The sequence below is a fragment of the Rhinolophus hipposideros genome (assembly GCF_964194185.1).
Source record: "Rhinolophus hipposideros genome assembly, chromosome: 21".
In the NCBI taxonomy this organism is placed as follows: domain Eukaryota; kingdom Metazoa; phylum Chordata; class Mammalia; order Chiroptera; family Rhinolophidae; genus Rhinolophus; species Rhinolophus hipposideros.
In genome coordinates this window covers 16,671,317-16,691,294 of record NC_138067.1, presented here as the reverse complement: position 1 = coordinate 16,691,294, position 19,978 = coordinate 16,671,317, and the positions used below count along the sequence as shown (strand labels likewise).

The 19,978-nt window shown below is 33.8% G+C and overlaps 1 protein-coding gene across 1 annotated transcript in view; it reads left to right on the top strand.

Moving 5' to 3' along the window:
* Positions 1-3,864: 3,864 nt before the first annotated feature.
* Positions 3,865-19,978, top strand: part of TERB1 (telomere repeat binding bouquet formation protein 1) — a gene marked incomplete at its 5' end in the record, with an annotated part of 29,210 nt that continues 13,096 nt past the window's right edge. The window contains 11 exons of the mRNA XM_081031452.1: positions 3,865-3,895; positions 6,018-6,128; positions 6,683-6,811; positions 8,505-8,633; positions 9,546-9,606; positions 9,702-9,817; positions 9,915-10,037; positions 14,590-14,742; positions 16,023-16,154; positions 17,230-17,355; positions 18,503-18,663. Coding sequence (XP_080887578.1) covers positions 3,865-3,895; positions 6,018-6,128; positions 6,683-6,811; positions 8,505-8,633; positions 9,546-9,606; positions 9,702-9,817; positions 9,915-10,037; positions 14,590-14,742; positions 16,023-16,154; positions 17,230-17,355; positions 18,503-18,663 — 1,272 coding nt within the window. The remainder of the gene's footprint in view (positions 3,896-6,017; positions 6,129-6,682; positions 6,812-8,504; positions 8,634-9,545; positions 9,607-9,701; positions 9,818-9,914; positions 10,038-14,589; positions 14,743-16,022; positions 16,155-17,229; positions 17,356-18,502; positions 18,664-19,978) is intronic.

Below are 19,978 nucleotides of genomic sequence, written 5' to 3'. Positions count from 1 at the left end.
TAATAATGTAGTCTTGTTGTTTTGGGAGTGGGGGAGGGTGAAGGAAGCAGTCATTTCCCCAGAGAATACAAGCTATCCATTTCTAATTGAGGTCGTTATTTTTGGCTTGCTGTTTCAAAGTTACTTATAGAAATCTCCTGTTTCATTAGAAATAGCTTAAAGTATTTTTTCTTACAGTATTAATGAATTTAATACGTATGTAGATTTTAGCTATGTTCATTTTATGACCATAACTATTTGTTAAAACTCATAGAATTTTAAAAGCAAGTATTTCAGATGTATTCGTTTTATCAGAAAACAACAACAGGATGCAACGCATAGGGAAGGTTGGGAGAGGAACGTGGGCCAGGCTCAAGATTATGATGGCTTCCCCCCTCAAGCCTGCGCACATGTGCCCCACGTGACTCTTGAGGCCATGGTCCCAGAGCCGGCCTCATCAACCCCGGAGCCTGCCCAACCAACTCCTTGGGGGAACGTCCCTGTGAGTAAAGGGAACCCTAAAAGCCTGGCGGTGAAATGAGAGGATCTCCCCCTTCAAGTTGTGACCTTCCACCACTTAAAAATGACGTTTCTGCACGCTTGCTAACCCTTGCTCCTAAGAGACTCGGCGTTGGCGCGGGGCGGGGACTTCCGGAAGTCCCGCCCCACGGAAGTGTCCCTAGCCGGCTCGGCGGGAAACGCGGCCAACTGGCGGCGAGGGCGAAAGGGCGGAGTCCACCGGCCGGCGACTTGAGGTTCCAGGCCACAGCCTCCGCTCGCAGTGCGTTGGTGTCCGGGTCCTCCCGCAGCTGCAGCTTCGTTTGGCCCTGGAGCCGGTCGGTTGCCTCCGGTGAAAGAAGGCTGCGGCCGGCAGGCCCGGTTGCCCTCACAGCCGCTAGGTTGCGGAACGCCTCACGGTTCCTTTCATAACCAGCCCATTTGAGGGAATAGGTTGAGCTGGCGGGAAGGGGCTCTTCCGAGGAGGCAGCCGACCTCGGCTTGGGGCACAAAGAATTGGCACGTACCATTTGGTCAGGTGTCCAGGGCCTGGCAGTTTCGACCCGCTTGGTCTTCAGAATCCGCCGGCGCCTCCCCAGATGATTCTGATGTAGGGAAGGGGTGGGAACCACAGGTGAGGTGGGTCCCCAGGTCGCGGGCGGACCGCGAGTTGCACAGCAACGGGTGGGGTGGGCATGGTAACGGCTGGCTCGGGCCACCCGCTGCTGGTGAGTCGCTTGGTGGTGGAGCCTGTCACCGGTGCCTTGGTCCCTTAAGCCTCTTCAAAAGAAGCCCTTCCAGCTCTTGAGGTGAGCCAGAGCTCAGAACTCATGAACTGAAATGCAGGGAGCGGGGTGGGCTTAGCCTTCCCTCCCAGAGAGGTCGGGAACCCTTACCTGTGCACACTGGGATGACGTGAGCAGAACTTCTGCCAAAGGGCTGCCTCAGCCTACTGGGTCTGGGAATGCTAATGGCTCCTGGGACCCTCCGCTTGCTTTCTGGACCTCACTGGCTTCCCCACCGACTTGAGCTGTTGTAGCAAACTTGATGTAACAAACTTGCATTCTGGCCCTTTCCCCCGTGCCTCGCCTCCCTTAGGGGGAGTTTTCTGCTACGAATGAGTTCAAGGCAGACATCCAGTGTCAACAGCTTAGTGATGGCATCGCGTGGCACAATTTTCCGCCCTGCCAGCCTCACACAGAAAGATGTCCCTTATCTTTCTGATACTTTGGAGTGGTATTTAGATTTTAAAAAGCTTTTCATGTCAACATTTTCTAGCCCAGGTAGCACAATAATGTTGAGCTAGATTTTTTGAATTTGAGTTAGTACTATTATTGGTAGTAAATTGAGTGAAACCTGGGAGGTAGTTTTCTTCCTGTTATCTAGAAAAATGCCACCCCTTCCCCGCTTTTTTTTTTTTCTGTAAGAAGGCAGTAAATGTTGATATTTTATTCATTACAATTTGCATCTATTCACTAAATTCCCGAAAATTTATTGGGCAGATGTTTTTCTTGGGAATAGACTATTTTATAATTGCAAATGTTATTTTATAATGATCAGGCCTTTGAAAGTTGCAGCTTGTCCTTCGCTGTTGATGTTTTTAAGCACTCAGGTAGTGAATAGACGACTTGCAGTAATGCAAATACTTGGCAAACTTTAATAATTTTACTGTGCGAAGTAACCATTTATTAGAAAATAGTATAAGAAAGACAGGACTAGAAAGGTAGTGTATGTTCTCAGTTTCAATTTGAAGACGATTAGTTATCCCTCTTTAAAGAAATAAAATTATATTAAAAAGCAAAATAGATTAAAATGAAGGAAATACCCTTAAACTCCCTCACAAAGCAAAACTTTCACAAATGATACAGTACATTTTTTAATGTCTTTTTTAAATTTAGTCTTTTTCCAAATTTTAACATTTGCTCAAATGTAATGCATAATTACATATGGGAGACAATATAAAACTGCTATGAGGGCAAGAGTATAGGGCCTGACCTCAGATTTTCTTGGTTTTCATTCCAGCCCTACCACTTACTAGCTGTTTGAATTGGGCACATTGTTTACCCTCTCCTCATCTGTCTTCATCCTTATAGCTCCCTTGTAGGGTTGTTGTAATGACTAAAAAGATGTTTATCTGGTTTAAAGAACAGCCCTTTGCCTACACTAGGACTTGTGGAACATTAGAAACTTTTATTATAAAAATTGTGAAAAACAGAAAACAGTGGAATAAAACATTATAGAACCACCAGCTAAAGACAAGAATTATTATGTTGCTGTTTTCCCTCTAGTTTTATTTTATGTTTGCCTCTACATAATAGGGATCATGCTGTAGATAAAATTTTATCTTGTTCTTTCTGATTAACATTGTAACAGAAGCATTTTTTCTTGTTATTAAACATTTCAAGTAAACAGTATCCTGTACTATACTATCCTGTACAGATGTACTATAATGTACCTAACCATTCCTTTTTTTAATGGAATATTTAGGTTAAAAATGAAAAAATTAGTATATATTTGTATATTGCTTTGTAAAAGCTCACATTTATTATTCAACATTTTTTGTTTGGTAATCTTATTTTCATTTTGAGAGTGAGAATGAAAAATGGAAAGGATGATTCAGTATCTCCCTTTAGCCAAGTAGTGTTGGGGACATAAAAATTTTAGAGTTCTGTGAGTCCTGATTTATGGCTCTAAGAAGTTAATTAGACTCTGATACATTTTTCTAAAAAATCAGTTGAGCATTTTAAAATAAAGCATATAAGAGGCTGTATCAGGGTTGCCAGTTACTTTAAAAATTCTTCTAACAAATGATGTACAAACAAAATTTAAGCTTAATAGTGGAATACTATGTTGAAAACACCATTGTTAGAAAAATTTTTAGTATTAACCTTAGCTTGTGAAGAGAAATGCAGTTCTAAAGACTGTGTGTGTGTTTTAAACCTCTAATTCATGGAGGGGTGCCCAATCTGAAAAGATGGGCTGAAAATATACAGGAAAGAAAATAAGTAGGACCAGAAGAGGATCAGGTAGATTCAGTTAACCAACCATTTGTGTGTTTATTGATTAGTAAAATGTGTTGAATGCCTGTAGTACTTAAGAATGCCAAGTGCATTTTTGTGTTTTCAAATTTCATCCTTGTAACAACTCTACGAAATGGGAATTTTCTGCTTTACAGATGAGGAAACTGAGCCTCAGAGAACTTAAGCACACCCTGTATCACACATCTAATAAGTTGTAGATTTAATCCCTGTTCTTCTGGTTTCAGAAAAACTATTCTTTTCCTACTCCTTTGCATTTATAATTCTTGAATTCTCAAACATTGATTTAAATTGAGAAAATAACCTTTATCTTATAGATGAACTATAAGGAAAAAAAATACAGACAAGCATGGAAAGTGAGGACACAAAGAAAATACAAGGTGAGAAATTCATGGATCATATGCCTGAAATTATATAATGTAATATATATAATTTTATAATATATTTGTGGGATATACTGCAGATTATTTGACAGGATTCAGGAAATGAATGATTCAGCAGTTTGCATAAATATTTATCATGCATCTACTCTGTGCCTGTCACACTGACTTTAGGAAACTGACATTCTAATGGGAAAAGGCATACTGATAATTAGATAATTCGAATACTGTAGATAGATAATTAATAGATAATTAATAGATAATTAGAATACTGTATGATAGCTGATTTAATGGAGGTATATACAAGAATTTAGGAACCTGAGAGAACTACCATCAAAGTATACCTGTAAGCACAGATTTCAGAGTTTTCCTCAGAAAGATGTAAATTAAATCCATGGGTATGGAGGAGATTAACCCGAGAGGAAATATTAAAAGAATGGGGGAATAGTGTCCCCTTAATGTACACCATCACATAAGGGTTGGCTGAGGAAGAAGGTCCTCAAAAAAAGACGGAGAAAAGCATTTCAAAAAGGTGAATGAGGTATTTTGGAAATCAGCATTAGTGGCCCTCTGGTTTGAAGGCCCAAACCAAGATCCTTCTGTCCAGTGCTGTTGAAGTCAATAGAACGAGAATGAGTTTGGTAGAGCAGAGCAGAAACTTTATTTTTTGATCAATGAATGGAGAGCTCGTGCTGTAACTAGCACCTCCCCAACTGGGAAGGAGCCTTCTGTATTTATAGGCTGTGGCTTGGACTGATTAATTTTTTTTTTAAGGGATGCATAGTTATTCTTATATTGAACTCAGCCCTTTGGTGCATGGTCCTTTTTGCACACAATGCCCCATCACCATCCTGGTTTTTGGGCTTAGCCCTTTTTGTTTTGCAGTCAGGAATCCTTTTCAATTTCTGTAAGAAAGTATAGCTCGTGACATAATTTAGGTGTTGAGAAGTGTTAGAGTCTTTTAGATAATAGTCTGTTGACAGGAGAATGCTTTGTGAGAAGGACCACTTGAAAGCATCAGTGTCAAATGTTTGTGCAGAATTGATATTATTTCTTTAAATATTTGTAAGAACTTATGAATGAAGCCATCTGAACCTGGATTTTTCTTTACAGAAAGGTTTTAAACTGTGATTTCAACTTTTTTCATAGATGTAGGACTATTTAGGTTATCTGTTTCTTCTGGGTGAGTTTTGGTAATTTGTGTCTTTCAAGCAATTTGTTCATTTCACCTTAGTCATTGAATCTATAGATATGAAATTGTACATAATTATTATTATCTTTTTTTAACATTTGTTTAAGTGTGTTTTTCTAGGACCCATCAGCTCCAAGTCAAGTAGTTGTTTCAAGCTAGTTGTGGAGGGCACAGGGATTGAACCGGCAACCTTGTTGTTAAGAGCACTGCACTCTAACAGCTAGCCAGCCACCCCTATTATTATCTTTTGTATATCTGTAAAATCCATGGTGATGCCATCTCTCTTATTTTGGTATTGGTTATTTGAGTCTTTGCTTCTTTATTTCTGATCAATTTTGTCTAGAGGTTTATCAGTTTTACTGATCTTTTCAAAGAACCAGCTCTATTGTTTTTCTGTTTTCTATATCATTGATTACAGCTTTGATCTTTATAATTTCTTTCCTTTCAATTACTTTGGGTTTAATTTACTTTTTGCCTAGTTTCTTAAGGTGGAAGCAGAGGGCATTAATATGAGACCTTTTTTAAATTTTGTAATATCGGCATTTAGTGTTAATAAATTTCCTCTTAAATACTGCTTTAGTAGCATCCCACCAATTCTAAGATGTTATATTTTCATTTTTATTCAGCTCATTTCTAAATGGCAGGTATTTAAACCAGTGTAGCTTTATTTATAAAGAGAATAATACCTGGATTTTCTATTCCTATATTTCATGAAAGGGGCAATCAAATAATTTTAAGAAGTTCATTTCAAGTTCTTTTTATTTCAGGAACATATTTCTTTTATATGTATTCATTGTTTGTTAGAATATAAAAGTAATGCATACTTATTATTTCAAAAGCAAACATTACAAAGATATGTATTTAGAAAGGGAAATTTTAAGTTATATTTTGAAACATTTGGTTTAAAATAATGAAGTTTTTGTTCTTTAGAAATGAAGACTGACCTGAACTTATTATTGGAGTGTCTGAAGTATCAAATGGACAATCCTTTATCACAAAAGGAAGCTTTGGTCACTATTCATTCAATTTGTCAACAAAACAGTAAGACATGATAGTGAATTTTTTTTAAAGATTTTATTGGAGAAGGGGGACAGGACTTTATTGGGGGAACAGTGTGTACTTCCAGGACTTTTTGCCACGTCAAGTTGTTGTCCTTTCAGTCTTAGTTGTGGAGGGTGCTGTTCAGCTTCAGGTTGTTGTCCTTTCAGTCTTAATTGTGGAGGGCACAGCTCAGCTCTAGGTCCAGTTGCCATTGCTAGTTGCAGGGGGCGCAGCCCACAATCCCTTGTGGGAGTCGTGGAATCAAACTGGCAACCTTGTGGTTGAAAGCCCACTGGCCCATGTGGGAATCGAACCAGCAGCCTTCGGAGTTAGGAGCATGGAGCTCTAACCGTTTGAGCCACCGGGCCAGCCCGATAGTGAATTTTTATCTGTGATTCTAGTTCTTTAGTATTGTGATATATGAAATATACATACTTATTTTTCTTCCACTCAGTTGCTCTGCAACTATGTTTCTGCTTATGTGATTTGTTTTCCCTTTAAAAGAATAGTCAATAAATATCATTTCTATTTTGTTTTATCTCTACACCCTACAGGTGATGCTGGTGTTTATTTTCGGGAAATTGGTGGTTTGATGTTTGTACAAAATCTTGCAAAGTCAAGTGAACATAGCATGGTAAAAGAAGCAGCCTTATATACATTAGGAACTGTTGCAGAACAAGATGGTAAAATATAAAAGCTTTATTTTATTATCCTTCAAGCATTGTTATATACTTTAACAATCTACTAAAAAATAATTTTAAAATTAAATTCATATTTTACCTGTCTGTATAGCTTTATACAGGTATTCTATTTATTTAAATTAATGCATGCCAGAGATTATATTTAACTTATTATATTTAACTTATTAACTAATAAGGAACTGGTAAAATATTACAGCTATTTCAAAGGCTATGGAAAAAAAACAAATAGGCATTTAGGAATGCTGAAATAGATTTACAAATAGGCACACAACTGGTCAGTATCTGCAGGGCAATAATTAATTGCATTCTACTGTCAAAAATGTTTTGTATTTCTGTGGACAAGAATAACTTGCATTACTATCAGTTTTCTACAATTTACATAGTTGTAAAATAGCCCAAAGACAGTGAAAGGGCACAGATAATCTAGAAGGATATCCTAGACAGGACATGCAGTAATCATTTCTGCCCATTTCAAAAACTTTCACAATTCTTCTTACCTTAGTTGGAAACTTTTTTTTTACTTTGTCTTTACTACCATGCTTAAGTTTTTTATTTTGATGGAAATAAAACTCATCCTTCTTTCCCCTTTTTGTTTCTGTATTTTGAGCCAGAGGAAAGTTTTCCATAGTCCCAGGTTACACGGGGATCCACCCACATTTTCTTTTGTTACTTGTTTTTTATTTTACTTTTAATTTTTGATCCTTTTTGAATTTTCCTGAGGTGTGGTGTGATGAATGGTTCCAGTTTTATCTTTTTTATATGGCAATCCAGCTCTCCTAACATTCTTATTAAAAGGTAAATCTTTTTCATATTGATTTGAGATGATGCCATCATCACTTAATTTATTTTCAGATGTGGTGGGTCTATCACTGGCTTTTCTATTCTGTTCATTGTCTATATATCCAAGTATGTAAATCAAAAGATGAAGATAACCTACAGCCATCTTGTATGTGAATAAATATGCTCTGGGTATACAAATGCATGTTGGCAAAAACATTTTTCTGTAGTATACCTGAAATAAGGTTGAATATAAACCATTGGTTTGTTAAACAACTTTATATTCTTACATTTTCATCCATTGAATCTTTGTTCATCACTTGTTAAGAATAAAGCTGTGTGCTGGGCATTGGAGGTAAATAAGACATTGTCCTTGTCTTAGAGAGAGTTTAATAGCTGATTCTAGACACTGGGTAAAATACTGATTATATCCCTGTGTTTAAATTATTTTTTAAGATTCTGTTTATTGCATAATTATCACAAAAAAGCTCCATGGTTTCACAGAAGTATCATTTTAGCTTTTTGGAGAGACATTTTTATTTCTAGAAAAGTCTTAAAATATAGCACAAGTATCATTTGTCCCTCTGTTTTCTAAAAGCAGGTTTCTGACTTTTCTGAAATTTTTCTCTGGCTATGTTTTCTTACTTATCTTCTTAAGTTTTTGTCATATTTAATTTTTTGTTCAGTTAGGTTTTTATTGGAAATTCTAAGGGATTGCAGTACATTTTTTAGAACCTAGATAAAGTACTTCTGATTAAGATATTGCCTCTTTGGTCTGTTAGTTGACTAAACACATACCAATTTATCAGAAATTTTGTTATATGACCAATAAATGTCAATGAAATGAGATCTGATTTGTGCTATGCGTAGAAATTAAAATTTTGCTTTTATATTTCAGTTTACTGTCAGCAGACTTTGTGCACTTCAGAATTGTTTGAAGACTTGATTTTGTTCTTATCTAATGATTCAAACACAAATTTGAAAAGAATGTCTGTTTATGTTATTTTGGTTCTAGTTTCAAATAACAGTAAGTATATTCTTTTATGTTGTAGAAACAGTTTTAAAAATAATTAATTGGAACAATCATTATTAATTTTTTTATTCTAATCTTTATAGCAGTGTATTTTTTCTTATTAACTTCTGAGAACTACTAGCTTTAAGAAAAGAGAATTAATAGCATGTAGTTAATTTGATATTTATTAATTTTAAGAAATAGTAAAGTGATTTGTATTATTTAATTAACACTTGAAAAAGAACAGCTTTAAAAGCAAAAGAGAGGCATTTGATGAATTAGGTTAGTTGATTTTCCACTGAGTTGGCCATTTAGTTACAGTGTTTACTGTATGAGTCAACAATGGCCTTAAATTTCATATAGCTCTTGGCTGAAGTAGTTTTGTTTTGGGGGGGCAGGAATTTTTTGTTTTTGTTTTATTTTGGAATAATTTTAGATTAGATTAACAGAAAAGTTGCAAAGATAGTATAGTGTGTTCTGTATACTTACTGCTCAGGCTAAAGTTGTTTTTTAACACAGCTTTATTTAAATCTTCAAATTCTTAAAAATTTTATAAGCATTTAAAATGCTTATTGTTTTGATGTCTATTTTTCTATACGTTTTGGAGCATATTTTGGCATTGTAACACAGAACCATGCAAAATAAGTGTATTATAATTTTAGGGGTAATTTGCGTGGTCATATTCTCAGCATAAGTAATATATTTCCCATAATCTTTTTTAAGGTATTTTTGCCAATATTTAATTATTTATTGCTAATAAGATCATGTATTTTCCATAATCTTGATTACTGATTTTTATCTATTGTAATTCTGTGTTAAAGTGATTGAAAGTTATTTATTAATAGTACTACTTAAATGTTTTCCAGTCCTGCAAAATTATTTCTAAACAAAAGTCATATTCATGTAATATTTGGCTATTTTTTTAAGGGATTGGACAAACGCTTGTGAGAGAAACAGGTTGTATTAAAGTTCTGTCACAGTTGTTCAGGTAAACTAATACAAATTTCTTGTTATTAATTATTTATTACATAAAACCTTAACACATTTGTATTAATTTACTTCTTTTTCTTTTTAATCTAATAGGATAGGTCTTTCAAAATATGAGTTGAATTTGTCAGATAAAAGTGTTTTCCAGAATTATCAGTTGTGGTCTTCAGTGTGTAGTACTTTGTGTGTCTGTGTCAACAATCCTCAAAATGGTAATTATCTTAAATAGTTAAAGATAAAAATTTTTAAAAATGAAAATTGATGTTTTCCAAATATATTAAAACATAATTGACTTTGTTTCCTTTTCAGATGAAAATCAAATGCTTTGCTGTTCACTTTTCCCACATGCAAATGACTGGCTAATAAATTGCATAAAACCAGAGATAATTCGCCCTATTTGTTCATTTATTGGACTCACTCTTGCAAATAATAGTAAGTATTCATTATTTTCTAAATTATACTTGAAGAGACTTATTTTAAAGCATAATAAAAACCTGTTGAATTAATAGATTAATTTTATTTCAGTGTAAGTTGGGTCATTTTGGATGCACTGAGACTATTACATAAGGAAAAATCTTGAGAGTAGATATTGTTAGGAAAATATTGGGAAGATGATCAACACAGCATATCTTTGAATCTCCCCAGATACCTTCACAAAACAGAACTAGACAGCAAAAGAAAAATCCCACAGAATGTGTTCTCTGACTACATGGAATGAAATTAGAAATGAATATAAACAAAACATCTAGAAAAGTCCCAAATATCTGCAAATTAAACAACTCAGTACTAAAAAAAAATCAAACCAAAAGAAAAAAAACATAAACCTTTGTGTCAAAGAATAAATAATGAAGGAAATTAGAAATGTTTTTAACCAAATGACACAACTGAGAAACACAATATTAAACTGTGGGATGCTGCAAAAGCAGTGTTTAGAGGAATATTTATAGCATTAATGCTTACGTAAGTAAGGAAAGGAGAAGTTTCAGATTATTTTATTTTCCACCTGAGAAACTAGAAAATAAAGTAAGTTAAACTCAAAGTAAATATAACGAAGGAAATAATAAAATCAGAAACCAATGAATAGAGAAATATCAATGAAACCAAAAGTTAGTTCTTTGAAAAGATCAATAATATGGATCCTTTAGCTAGACTAACCATGAAATAGAGAAGGCCCAAATTACCAATACCAGGTATTAGGGGTGATATCACTCTAGATCTTAACAGACATGAAAAGGATAATAAAGGAATAATAGAAACAGCTTTATGCCACTAAATTTGACAACTTACATGAATTGGACAAATTCTTTGAAAGACATGAACTATCAAAAAAGAAGAAATAGATAACCTGAACATCCTGTATCTTTTAAAGAAATCAATTTTTTAGTTTAAAACCTTAACTCAGAGGAAATTCTAGGTCCTGATGGTTTCACTGGTGAATTCTACCAAACATTTAAGGAAAAAAAATTCTACATGAATTATCCCAGGACATAGTAGTAGAAGAAACACTTCCCAACATTTTATAAGGCCAGCTTATTCCCATGTAAAACTTGAAAAAGGGATTTCACAAAAACTAAAGGCCAATATCCTTTAGGAACATAGATGCAAACATTCAAAATAATAACAAATCAAATCCTAAATATATAGAAAGGGTAATAATATATTATGACCAAGTGGCATTTATCCTAATAGAGCAAAATTGGTTTAATATTAGAAAATTCACTATATTCACAGACTAGAAAAGAAAGACTATACAGTAATCTCAAAAGATGTAGAAAAGCTTTCCATGTAATTCAACATACATTCATGACAAAATCTTTTGGTAAACTAAGAATAGAAGAGAACTTTTTCAATGTGGTAAAGGGTCTTTATAAAATACTACAGCTAACAAACTTAATGGTGAAAGACTTAATGCTTTTCCCATAAAATTGGAGAAAAGATAAGAATGGCCACTCTAACTACTTTAACATTTTACTGGATGTCCAAGCCAGTGCAGTAAGACAACAAAGGGAAATAAAGGCATAGAGATTGAAAAGGAAGAAGAAAATATAGTATTCATTCATAGATGATGTGATTGTCCGAATAATCTACAAAAACTACTAGAACTGATAAGTGGTTTTTTCAAGGTTGCAGAATCAATTGTATTTCTATATACTAGAAGCAAATAATTGGCAACTTAAACAATCATTTACAATATCAAAAAATTAAATACTTAGGGGTAAATTTAATGAAATATGTGCAATGTCTGTGTGATGAAAACCATAAAACACTGCTGGGATAAATTAAAGAAAACGTAAATTAATGGGTGATATATTATACTCATCGATTGTAAGACTTAATTTGTTAGAATGTCATTTCTCATATTCATCTCTAGATTCATGGCATTCTCCATCAAAATCCCAGCAGGCTTTTCTGCAGAAATTGATAAGGTGATTCTAAACTTTACATGGAAATGACAAGGGGATAGGATAGTCAGAACTTTTGGAAAAGGACAAAATTGTAAGATTTATATCACCTTGTTTTCTTATACAGTAAGCAAGAAAGTGTGGCATTGTTGTTAAGTGTAGACAGATCAATGGAATAAACGAGAGCCCAGAAGTAGACCCATAGGTATATAGTTGTTGATTTTCTACAAAGGTGCCCTAATAATTCCACAGGGGAAAGGACAGTCTTTTCAAGAAATGGTGCTGGAAAAAAGTGGATATCTATATGCAAAATATGAATCTCACCCCTTATCTTACGCAGTGTATAAGAATTAACTTGACATGATCCATAGACCTAAATGTAAGAACTGTAACTATTAAACTTCTAGACAAAAAACATAGGAGCAACTTGGGAGTAGACAAAAATTTCCTGGGACAGAAAAAGCATGAGCCACTAAAGAAAAGTGACGAATTGGATTTCACTGAAATGAAAATCTTTTGCTCTTGAAAAGATCTGTTAAGTTGAAAAAGCAAGCCATAGACTGGAAGAAAATATTTGTGAAATGTGCATCTGATAAAGACCATACCCAGAATGTATAAAGAACTCTTACAAATCCTCTTACAAGTCAATAAGACAAAAAACAACCTATTGATTAAAAAACAGGCAAGATTTGGATACTTCACCGAAAAAGATTTGAATATTAAAAAGAGAAAACACTTGAAAAGATGCTCAAACTCATTAGTAATCAAAGAAATCCAAACTAAAACCCCAAGGAGATACCACTGCATACCCACTAGCATACCTAAAAGTAAAAAGGGTAGTAATATTAAATATTGATGAGCGTGTCGAGCAGCTAGAACTTTTTCACACATTGCTGGTATACAGCTATATTCATATGTATAAAGCAAAAATAGTCATGTTTCACATGCAAAGAAACATATCTCTACAATTCCAAAAACTAGAATCTATTTCCATGCAATTTTGATGTTTCCTCTTTCTTTAAAAGCCAAGTTGGATGAGTAATAGTTATAGGACCTCATTACTCTCAGCAAACTGGTATGAAATATAGATTAGAGGAAATTTGAAATATTTGTAAATGTAGAGTAGGATGTTCTTCTGTTTAAAAGCTTGAATTTTCATTATTTAGGCTATAACTAAAAATCTTTGTGGTAACAGTGCCATTTTCATTTATTTAAAAATATTTCCTTTTGTCAAGTTTTTAAAAATGAAAATACTTTGTAGTAAAGAAGGCTGTTTTGGAATCTCCCTAATTTTGAAAATGTTATGTTTATCCTTAAGAAATGTCATTTCTTAACATTACCTTTTCCCAATGTAGAAAATTCTGAACATGATTTTTTCTTTTGGATTCAGATCTTTGTTTTATGGAAAATACAAAAAGTAATTTTTGAGTTTAAATCATTCTGGCTCAATTTGTGGTACTAGGGTAGACTGGGAAGAATGTTTGTGGAAAAATTATAATCACTAGCCTATCTAACCATTTGCAATAAGTCCATTGCTGGGATAGGGACTGTGGAGACTGTTGAATGCACAGACTCATGGGATACTTTCCCATCAATCATTTTCAACGGGCACAAAAGAATTCAAACTTGAAAAATGGATCTGTCATTGAATCTTTGCTTGTAATAGTTATTATGACTCTCAATATGTTATTTTATGCTACAAGAAGTAAAAGAATTAGGCTTAAATAAGATGGATGAAACAGGTGTTCTTTTGGAACATTACTTTGCTTTTTGTAGATTAAAGCAATCTAAAAAATGAGTTATGCTGGAATTCAGAAAATAGGCAGCTTGCTAGTTGCAGTACCAAGCTAGATGAATGAATCTATTCTTTATAGCTCTGTTGAAGGATTTGAGTTTATTATAATAATGCTATTCTCGCTAAAGGAAAGAAAAGAGCTACCTAACACACAAGAAAGAAATACTGTACTATACATGTACTATGTCAAAGTGAGTTTCTTACATAAGGAAGTAATCTGTGTTATGGTTATATATATGCACAGGTAAAGATTGGATTTTTCATCTTTAATTTTGGTATTTTTAAAGTACAGTTGGCCCCTGTATCTGTGGTTTCTGCATCTGCAAGTTCGACCTACCTGGGCTCAATATTCTAAAAAAGAAAAAAATTTGTTTTTTGCTGATGTGTGCTATGTATTATAGTTAGGTCTGTACTGAATATTTACAGACTTATTTCCTTTCTATTGTTCCCTAAACAATACAGTATAATAACTATTTACAAAGCATTTACATTGTATTAGGTATTATTAATAATCTAGAGATTATTTAAAGTATATGGGAGGAGTGCATGGGTTATATGGAAATACTGTGCAATTTTATATAAGGAACTTGAGCATCCTCAGAATTTGGTATCTGTGGGGGAGAATGGGGACTGAGGGGAAGTCTTGGAACCAATACCCTGTGGATACTGAGGGATGACTGTATTTGAAAAAGTCAAGTTAATGTTATATTTTGTGCAAATTAATTGAATGAAACCATACAATTGTCTTGTCTGAGGTATTAAGAGTTCTGCTACTTTATTCCTTAAGCATATGTTCAGAAATACTTTATATCTGTGGGTGGACTGGATGTACTGTCTCAAGTTCTTGTGCAGCTGGAATCTGATTCACTCAAGACTCTTTCCAATGCTAAGCTTGCAGTGGTGGTGGTAAAGACAGTGGATGCGTGTATTGCTGATAATCGTGAGTGAAAATGCTTAGTAATTTTTCTATAATTACATTTTATTTGAATTCAACATGGTGAATGTTTAAATGGTAGCTTGAATACTAACATGGATTGGACTTACAGTTTTGCACAAGTGGGAGGGAATCTTAGAAATGATCTAGGCTAACTCCTTATTTTCCCATGAGGTTATAGCTTCTCTAAGGGTTCAAATCTAGGTCTTCTAATTTCAAGTCTAATGATGATGAGTTTTATCATTCTTAAACCCTTGCTTCACTTAAAAAGTGACATTAAATGAAAGAATTTAGATGAGAAAATCAAGGGACATTTTGGAAACAAGGACTGGAAAACCCTATTTATAGATTTTTAAAAAATTATGTAAAGAATTAAGGTATGCCTCTTAAGTCTGACTTGAGGTCTGACTTACCCAGCCGTAACTAGTGAGTGACAGAACCAGACTTAAAGCCATGGCTGCTTCTCACATGTACAAATACTGAGGAATGATAGTCTATAAATCTTTGTAATAAGCAACTCTCAACATTCACAAATACCTGAAAAATCAGTAGATGATTTTAAAAAAATCAGTTATTGAGGGCCTGCTATATGTTGGGCTCTATGTGAGATACAAAGATGACTAAGATACCCTCCAGGAATTTACAACCTTATTGTTGATATAAATATTGTTAGACTCTGGGTGAACTCTGTTAAAAACCCTATGGGACGTATAGCTTAAAGTGGCGGACTTCTTGAATTTTGTCACATCTCAGCATAGCTTTAGGTATGCTTCACTGCATCATTAACATCGGTAGAACCATGACCAGTTAGTGTATTTCATTGACAGACAGGAATTGATGTTATAGGAAGGTCTTGACTGTCTAGATAAGAAGAAATGTATTAGGTGAGAGTAAGCATATTTGGCTTTTAGGTAGCATTATTGCTTCATGTTACCATTATTATACAGGACAATTAAGAAGAAACCATTCTTCAAAAATTTTGCTTTAGTAAAATAACTTTAATATGAGAAGAGGGATTAATGAGGGCTATATCAGCCACCATCTTATTACAATGCATTTATTTATATTTGCACATATATACACATATAAGATGTTAGATATAAATATTAGATACATATATATACATATATATATATATATATATGTGTGTGTGTGTGTGTCATCCTTCCAAGATAAGATCTGAAAAATAGTATATGTAAGATATGAGAAATAGTATATGTCTAGTTACAAGTTTTAAGTTTGTATTTACTCTCTTTTTTTTTTTTCTTTCTATTTTATACCAATAGCTACTTTTGGGGAAGTACTATCCAAGTACCATATTGTTTCAAAACTTCTGGCATTACTACTTCATGAAAGTCTGGATTCAGAAGAAAAATTTAGCATTATTCTTACTCTTGGTCATTGCACAGAGGCATGTGGTAAGTATTAGATTTATTTAGTGCACTTATTAAAACAGTGGAGTGGAAATACACTTTTGTTTTTTCCTTCCCACTCATATGAAAAGCTTAAAAATAATTGCCTTTCTCCTAGTGTTTCAGGTCCCAAACAAGTCATTATACTCCTCATCCTTAATCCACTGTATTTAGTCAGTCCCTAAGACCTGTGGTTCTATTACTGTTTACTCCGCCTTATCCCTTTCTGCCCAATTCCAGTGCTACCCTCCCATTTAGGCCCAAAGCCCCTCAACATCTTTCATCAATGTTATTGCAATAGATTCCTCCCTGTGTTCCTTCTATCTCCGTTTTTCAATCTACTCTTCACACTGCTGCACACAGTATGATCCTGTTCTCCTTGGCTAAAACCTTCAAAAGTTCTATCTTTCTCTACCTGTCATTCTCCCCTCTCTCTCTTTTTAATCCTCCCTTCCATTTTTCTCCCTTTCTCCATTCTCCCTCTGTCCACTCTTCTTTTTCTTTTCAACTCTCTTCACTTTCCTCTCTTCCTCTCTTATCAACCTGCTCTCTTTGTCCCGCTCCCACTTTTCCACTCTCCTCTGTTTGCTCTCTTTTGCTGCTTCTACTCTCCCTTTCTTCATTTTCATTTCCTTTATTAGTTTATTTCTCTATTCTTTCTCTTCTGTATGATTTAGGATTTAGTATACCTTTTTAAATTTTTTTATTTTATTGAGGTTTGATTGACAACTATACCTTTTTTAAAACCAAGTTGAGGGCAATTTGTTCATGTTTATGAGGTATGACACTATATGGCTGTGTTTCAGAAATCATCACTTATGAGACTTAGGTATTTTATGTGAGTCAATTATTTCCTATATTTATAAAGTACTTTTGAAACTATGTTTTTCTCTAAATTTGAACTATGTTCATAATTATCACTAGGAAGAATTATGACTTCATGCAAATAGTTTATGATAAAATAACTATGTTCTACTTTAATTTTTGATGTTAATTATCACTAGGAAGAATTATGACTTCATGTAAATAGTTTATGATAAATTAACTATGTTCTACTTGAATTTTTTGATGTGTTTTCCAGAGGAAAATCAGTATGACCTTTTTAAAAACAATGGGCTTCCACTCCTGATACAAGCCTTAACTGAATCTCAGAATGACGAACTAAACAAAGCTGCCACTTTCGTGCTTTATAATTGCAAAAAAATTAGTAAGTTTACTGTTACTTAAAAAAAAAGTACCAACCAAAGTTTATGAAGGGGAATTTATATTTGCTTTGCTGAACAAAGCCCCTTTAGCTCCCAGGCTCTTCTTACATTTGAAAAGCAGAATATGTAATTTGAACATGACAATTAAGAGTATGTCAGCATATAAAAAATCTATATGGAAGACAGCAACAATATAGATAATTTATTTATTTTATGCAATGTGGATAATTGTAGTTGTAGGACTTAAATTTGAGGGCTTCAGGAGACTGATGATTAAGTCAATATAAAGTACATTATTTAAAAAATGTTTGAATGCCTATTATTTACTAAGCACTATGCTAGGCATTAGGGATATAGTGATAAGAAACAGTCTGTGCACTCATGGATATGAGCTTAGTTTAATTGGAGAAATAGGTAGTAATTGAATAGTCTCAAAAATGAACGTATTATTATAAATTAACATAAGGGTTTAGAATGGATGGAACACAGATCTTAGCCTGTAACAAAGGACTATGACCTAGACTTGGAGAAGTAAAGGCTTTGGAAGGAAATGGTTCTTGAGCTGAGATCTGGATGTATAGAGTTAATTATAGGTAAAAAGAGGGGGATTTGTTATGGGCCAGTGTCTCAGGCATAAGCAATAGTGAGGTACAAAGGCCCTGTTATAGGAGGGAGCCTGGTATATTGAAGGAATTGATAGCCAGTGTGGCTGGAGCACAGAGGGCAATGTACATGAAAAGGATTTTGGTCTTTTTGTAAGAAAAATTGCTGCTGCCACGTATGAAAAGAGAATTTAAAAGATTATAGAAAGGAACTGCTTTAGGAAAACTATTTTTAAAAAACACTATTTTAAAGCCAGTATCCCTACATCTGAAGGTGTTTATGTGCCTGGCAGAACATATTTTCATGCTATTATTTTTCTTAAAACTCTGAAGAATAAAGTCTATTTTATGCCTCTTTGGGTCCTGAGCATCTATCTGTTAAGCACTTGCTTTCCACTTATTTTTAGTACCAACTGGGCAGTTGAGATAGTCTAGATGGGTAAAATTTAGAGAAGGAGGTGTGGGGTCTGAGGTCATCCTTGTTTAAAGTGTTAAAATAACATTTCTAGTAATGGATAAACTCACTATTTTTTCCCATGTTAAAAAGCTGAGAAATTATCTTTAAGTCTCAGAGAAAATGCTTTTGATGAAAATGAAGCAGAACAATTGAAGGACATAAATATGAAAGAGAAGACTATTGAAGAGTACTGGAAGAAAGCAAAGGAAATTCTTCACAGAATAGAATGGCTTGAAGCAGAAGGAAATGAGGTTGGTTTCTTTGTTTCAAAGACTATACAACTTTTTTCAAATGTTTTTTAGCAACAGAGGTTGAAAGATAAAAGATTTTTCTTGCCAAGTTATTTTTAAAATTTTTGATGATTTTAAATTTAAAATTCAATAGTAATACTTGAAAAATCATCCTTGAACATAGAAAACAAGATTTTTTAAAAGTGGAAATGAGAACTGAAAAAATAAGAGACATGAAAGAGAGAGCCAAAAGATCTAAAATTTATATAATAAGTGTTCAAGACAAAGAAAGGATGGAGAAGTAATAATGTTTCTCTCACTCTCTATGTAAGTGTACATATGTGTATATATGCACATACACACATTTCCATTTTTTTCTGTGTATGCTTCGTGTCTTTGTATGGTATGCATTTTTAAAAATAAAAGCGTAGTGTTTAACCTAGTATAGTATAGTACTTTCATTCTTTTAAATGATTGAGTAGTAGTCAATATCATAGATTACCATAATTGATTTGATTAGTCTTTATTGATGGACATATTATATTCAATTTCTCATCTGTGTAGACAACTCTAGAGTAAACATTTTGCTACACACACACACACACACACACACACACACACACACACACATATTTTGTAACAGGTTTATTGAGCTATAAATCAGACTCCATACAATTAATCCATTTAAAGTACACATTTCATTGGTTTTCAGTATACTCACAGCATTGTGCAATCAATTTTAGAGCATTATCATCACCTCAAAAAGAAACCCTATACCCTTTAGTAGTCACCCTCCCTATTTCCCCCACTCCATTTTCCCCCCAGGCTAGGCAACCACTTAACTAATATCTATATATTTGCCTATTACAGTCTTTTTGTTTAAATCAAATCATATAATATATAGTCTTTTGTGATTGGCTTCTTTCATTTATCATAATGTTTTAAAGGTTTAACCATGTTGTAGTATGTATAAGTATTTCATTCCTTTTTTATTAGGTTGATGTAAAAGTAATTGCGCTTATTGCAATTTTTAACCCTTTAACCTGCAATTACTTTTGCACCAACCTAATAAAAAATAGCTTTATTGACATGTAATTCACATAGCATACAATTCACTCATTTAAAGTGCACAATTCAGTAGTGTTTAGTATATTCACAGATATGTGAAATCATCACTACAGTCAAACTTAGAATATTTTCAAATATTCTAAATAATTAGCTATTTCCCTGCATCCCTTATCCCCAGCCACAAGCAACCACGAATCTACTTTCTGTATCTGTAGATTTGCCTGTTTTCAACATTTCATCTGCCTGGAATCATGTAATATGTGGTCTT